General features: G+C 37.7%; 1 protein-coding gene across 1 annotated transcript; it reads right to left on the reverse strand.

The window, feature by feature from the left end:
- Positions 1–285: 285 nt before the first annotated feature.
- On the reverse strand, positions 286–4304 carry LOC105121295 (ABC transporter G family member 11-like; the record flags this gene model as incomplete). Its single annotated transcript, XM_011019894.1, has 10 exons — positions 3292–4304; positions 2802–3091; positions 2462–2633; positions 2254–2376; positions 1841–1969; positions 1460–1654; positions 1262–1348; positions 863–1135; positions 638–745; positions 286–531 (listed from the first exon to the last, which is right to left on the reverse strand). Coding segments are annotated over exons 1-10 (2037 nt in total), but the record flags the coding sequence as incomplete, so codon positions are not given.
- Positions 4305–4873: the final 569 nt, after the last annotated feature.

Consider the following 4873-nt stretch of genomic DNA (forward strand, 5'->3'; position numbering starts at 1 on the left):
AATTTCAAAAATTTCAGAGTTATGATTAACTTTCCTTTGTTTGGTCATGGCTTGAGGAAATGGAAGTGCTGGCGGTGAATCAGTCGTTTCTTTGCAATTTTCAGATTCATCCCCTTCCTTACCCTCAGAGATTGATTCATCATCTTTCTCATAAGGTTCAAGAGAGGGTTTTTCAATAACCTTACCACTGCGTAGAGTAGTGACTGATTTGACTTGATCCATGTGTTGGCTTCTGGAACTACTTGTATTTGCATTGTATTGCCCCTTAGGATTTTGTTGTGGTTGAGATGGTCTTCTCCTTGCTATGTAACCTCTGATCCAAGGGGTAACATCCTCGCTGATCTTGATCATGATAAAGAAGATGACGCGGTAGATGACAATCATACTGAAAATGACACTGAGATCTACCCATTTTGACCGGTGCACATCAATCTGGAATATGTTTTCCAGTATGTACTCACCAGGTATCTTGGGAAGATCAGGTGATTGGTTGTCGAACAGCAATCCTTTCAGATCATTTTGGTATTGTCCCTGAAAGGCATACATAGACATGCCTCTTTAATTGCTTTCAGCAACGTACAGATGTAAGGATGTTATCGATAAATGAACGAATGTATGAATGCAGGTTCACTATTACCTGTAGAGCCCAGAAGTGGAAGCTAATGTATGACATTGGGTATCTCCACACAGGCTTTGGTATGTCATTTGGGAGCCTAAAGTATCCAGATACTAGCATGAATATTCCCTGACAATGACATGAAGAAAACATGCAGTTAGTGTTTGTAATTTTATATAAATATTAACAGAAGAATATATATATATATATATATATATAGAGAGAGAGAGAGAGAGAGAGAGAAACCTGAATTCCTGCCCCAATGATAATGCCCATTAGGAAATTGGGGACAATGCTGGCTATGGCCATCATCAAGCTTTCAACTACGGTGACACTCGCAAAAAGGCACAGCACGAAGAAAAGATAATGTTCAAATCCTGGATGAAGGCGAACCATGAAATAACAAACAGTTCCAGAGATAAAAGTTATCATTATGAGGAACGGCATTGCAGAAATGGTGTTGCTAATCACAAATGCGATCACGCCATAGTGCCCATTTAGCCTCTCTCTCTGGAAGACCTGCGAAAAGAAAAATAATTAAACCAGCAAGCGCCATGATTATTAATTAGCAGTTTTGATAAGGCAAGTGTACGTAACTTGTGAGCAATAGTAAAAAATAAAATAAAATAAAACGTAATTAATTACCTTCATCTCTTCTACAAAGGAAGGAAACCCACCAATTGACATGAACGTGACAAAACCAAAGACAAACGAGGCACATGACCCTCTTGCCTGTTCCGGATTAATCCAGAGAAACAAATATTTTTAGTTAGAAGATACTCCTCGTAAATATTAACTAACTAAGCTTAGGAGCAGAGGATTGATACATTTCATTAACAGTACCAGTATAGAATTGTAACCCGTCCCCACGTTGAGATAGATAGTTCCAATGCAGACAGTGACCACAATATAAATCACCAGTCGAAGCCAGTAATACCCAAAATCCCTTGACATGTTAATGATAGAACGCTTTGTCAGAGTAAAGGCCTGCATCAAAAAACTAGCCCGGCTTCCTCCTGATTCGAGCACATCTCCTTTCTGCGACAGCAACATCAATTAGCTAGTAATTTTGAATCCTATTTAATTGGTACACAAAAGAGAAAAATGAGTTTATGGCAATAAGCTGCTACTGTATGAGAATTACAAGGCTTTGCTAAAATTAAATCAGTGAAAATGTTGATCAGATTGCAAACTGGAGGAGCACCTCGAAATTAAGACACTTACAACTTTGGATATCTCCTCAACCTTTTCTCTTGCTGCATAGCAGTACTGAGAAGTACGATAGTAACCAATCAGAGATCTGATAGCTTCAGCCGTGGTTATCTTCTCTATAGGATCATCACTTGCCTCAAACTGAGCAGAAACACAAGTTAGTTAATTAAGAGAATTAATTATCAATCAGGCCTAAAGCAACAAATCTATGGAAATTTAGAGAGAAAAAATGGGCAAGAATAGATCCAACGAAGGCAATCCAATCAGTTCTTTCATCGAGAGATGCAAATCAATATTGCGTGATCTCCTTTAAAATAAAACTAGCCTGTAAATTCCTGAAGTTGCTAGTACAAGTCAACTCATTTTTCAATAAAAACAGAAAAAAAAATAGAAAATTAATAATTAAATAAGAACAAATGCTATACCCGCAGTTTCATGGACCCTTTCAGAGTAGCCTTCACTTTGTCGAAGTCAGAATTGATGCACCTAAGGAAATGATCAGAAGGGTTTCTCAAAGCAGGGCAGGGAAAGCCAGCTTGTGCAAAGAACTGTACGTAATGAAGGGTGCTCATTCAGTGTTTGAGTTAAATGATCATGTAGATTATATATATATAAAGAAGCGAGGATTCTTGCCTCGTATGCTTCTGCAGCCTGACCGAAGTAAACAGTTTTGCCTCCTGAAAGCAAGTACAATCTATCAAAAAGCTCAAAAACTTCGCTGCTAGGCTGGTGTATTGAAGCAATGATAGTTCTTCCATCTCTAGATAAGCCGCGAAGGGTCTGAGTTACAAAGAAAGCTGAAGCACTGCCACACACACGCACATACACACACATAATTCCGTGCATGCACACACACACACATATATAAAAATTGTTAGAGTCTGGTGAAGGAATTGAAAGGGGGGAAAACAATTTATCTCATCAAAAAGAAAGGAAAAATGTTAGGAAACAGAATAGAATTATATATACGTACCTGTCAAGTCCACTAGTTGGTTCATCAAGAAAGAGCAGTCTGGGCCTCATCAGGATTTCAAGAGCAATGCTGACCCTTCTCTTCTCTCCCCCACTGATCCCACGCAAATGCCAATTCCCAATAACAGTATCGGCACAATCTTGGAGACCCATCTCTAATATGGTACTCTCAACCAAGGCACGCTTCTCGGACCAAGGCATCTTATCAGGAAGACGTAGCCGAGCTGAAAAGGAGATTGTTTCCCTCACCGTCAAAGTACCGAGCAAGTTGTCATCTTGTGTCACATACGCCTAATTAATTAAGTTCAAAACGGTTTTATAACTAATTTATTAAGTAATTTCTCTCTTGGAATAAATAATGATATTGCTTAAAATTAATATTGTATAAAAGGTAGTTTAGAAAAGCAGAGTGTGTATATATATATATATATATAAGTATGGAGTAATAAACAGAGAAATGAAACTAGTAGAGAAACAGCTTGTATACTCACAGCAGTCCCAAAAGAAAGCTTGGTTTTGCGACCATTGAGGAGGACCGTTCCAGAGAGGAAGGCATTAGCAGCAAGGCGACTGGAGAGAGCATCAAGGAGAGTGGATTTGCCAGAGCCAGAAGGACCCATAAGTGCAGTGAGAGTTCCAGGCTCAGCATAGCCTGTAAGTCCCTCCAAAACATTTTGTGTTTCTCCACTACCGAGGGTAACCATCACAGTCAGATCCTTCGATGTAAGCCTTGCCGACACATCTCCTACGAATTCTGTGCTCGTTCTGTCTCTCCAAAGGGTCTCGCTCAGAGGACTCAAACCTCCTACCACAGTTCCATCCACCGCTATTCCCTCTACAATCCCTGATGGTATGCTTGCCTCTATCTCCATTATTACTTTATTCGTTGATGGGTTCCTCGCCATCCTTTAGATATTATTATAGCTTGTATTGATCAAGAGAGAGAGATCAAATGCAGAGAGGATCGAACCAAGGCAAATTAGGATGCAGCTGGAGGCAAGAAAGATGTGATGAGAATATATAAATGTATGGGGGTCATAAACAAACCAAAGGTAGAGTCGTGAGGTATATATTGTATGAATTTGACCGGTTGAGGTAGGAATAACTAAAGCAGGTTAAAATCACGAAGTCTCGTGCAAAGAGAGCCTCGACTGATCAACAACTTCGTTAATTTTGCTTAGTAGTCTTTGTTGTGCTCCAAAATCTGACAGCAGGCTGCAACACAATTTTTTTTTCTCTAGCACTCCACATATAAATGTCATGTTTGAGATTCAGCAAGCTGGTTGGCTTCGAGAATCAATTAGATTAAGAAATGATCTCAATCATAACCGAAGGAGTAAGTTGATGCATGGAATTAGGTAGAATAGTGGTGTAAGAAATACTCCTATGGCTCTGATGGGCGGTTTTGCTAGAAGAGGCAATAATGAGAAGAGAAGATTGGATTCATAAAAAAAAAAAGATAAAGAAAGAAGATGATGAGCAGAGTGAGGGAGTTAACAGATATTGGATGCACCAACAAGATTACCATTTTTTCCCATTATTATCCAATAAATGTTTTCTGGTAGGTGTTGGCAACGGCATTTAATTCAAGACCCACCCACAATGAAAACCCAACTGTTCGTTGACATCTTCTACACAGCGACATGATATTATTGACTCGTTGGAAACCAAACCTAAGTATACGTACGTGCCTCGTCATCTATCCATACATGTATATATATATTTTTAAAATATTTTTTATTTAAAAATATATTAAAATAATTTTTTTATTTTAAAAAAATTATTTTTGACACCAATATATTAAAATAATCTAATAATTATTATCAAATGGATTTTATGGTTCAACATGGATCAATAATTAGTACTTAAAAGTGTATTTTTATCAAGGTTTTATATCATCATTTTACACTTAAAGTATTAATAACTCCTTAACTAAAGCATGTTTTATAATAATATATCTAATAATATAAGATACCTTTAATTTGTGGTAAATGTTCATTTTAAATACAGGCCTATCACATAAATGAAAGGATTGACTGATGACTTTAAGAACTTAAATTGCAAGGGCAAAAA

The sequence above is a fragment of the Populus euphratica genome, unplaced genomic scaffold (genome assembly GCF_000495115.2).
Source record: "Populus euphratica unplaced genomic scaffold, PopEup_1.0 scaffold31.1, whole genome shotgun sequence".
Taxonomy (NCBI): Eukaryota; Viridiplantae; Streptophyta; class Magnoliopsida; order Malpighiales; family Salicaceae; genus Populus; species Populus euphratica.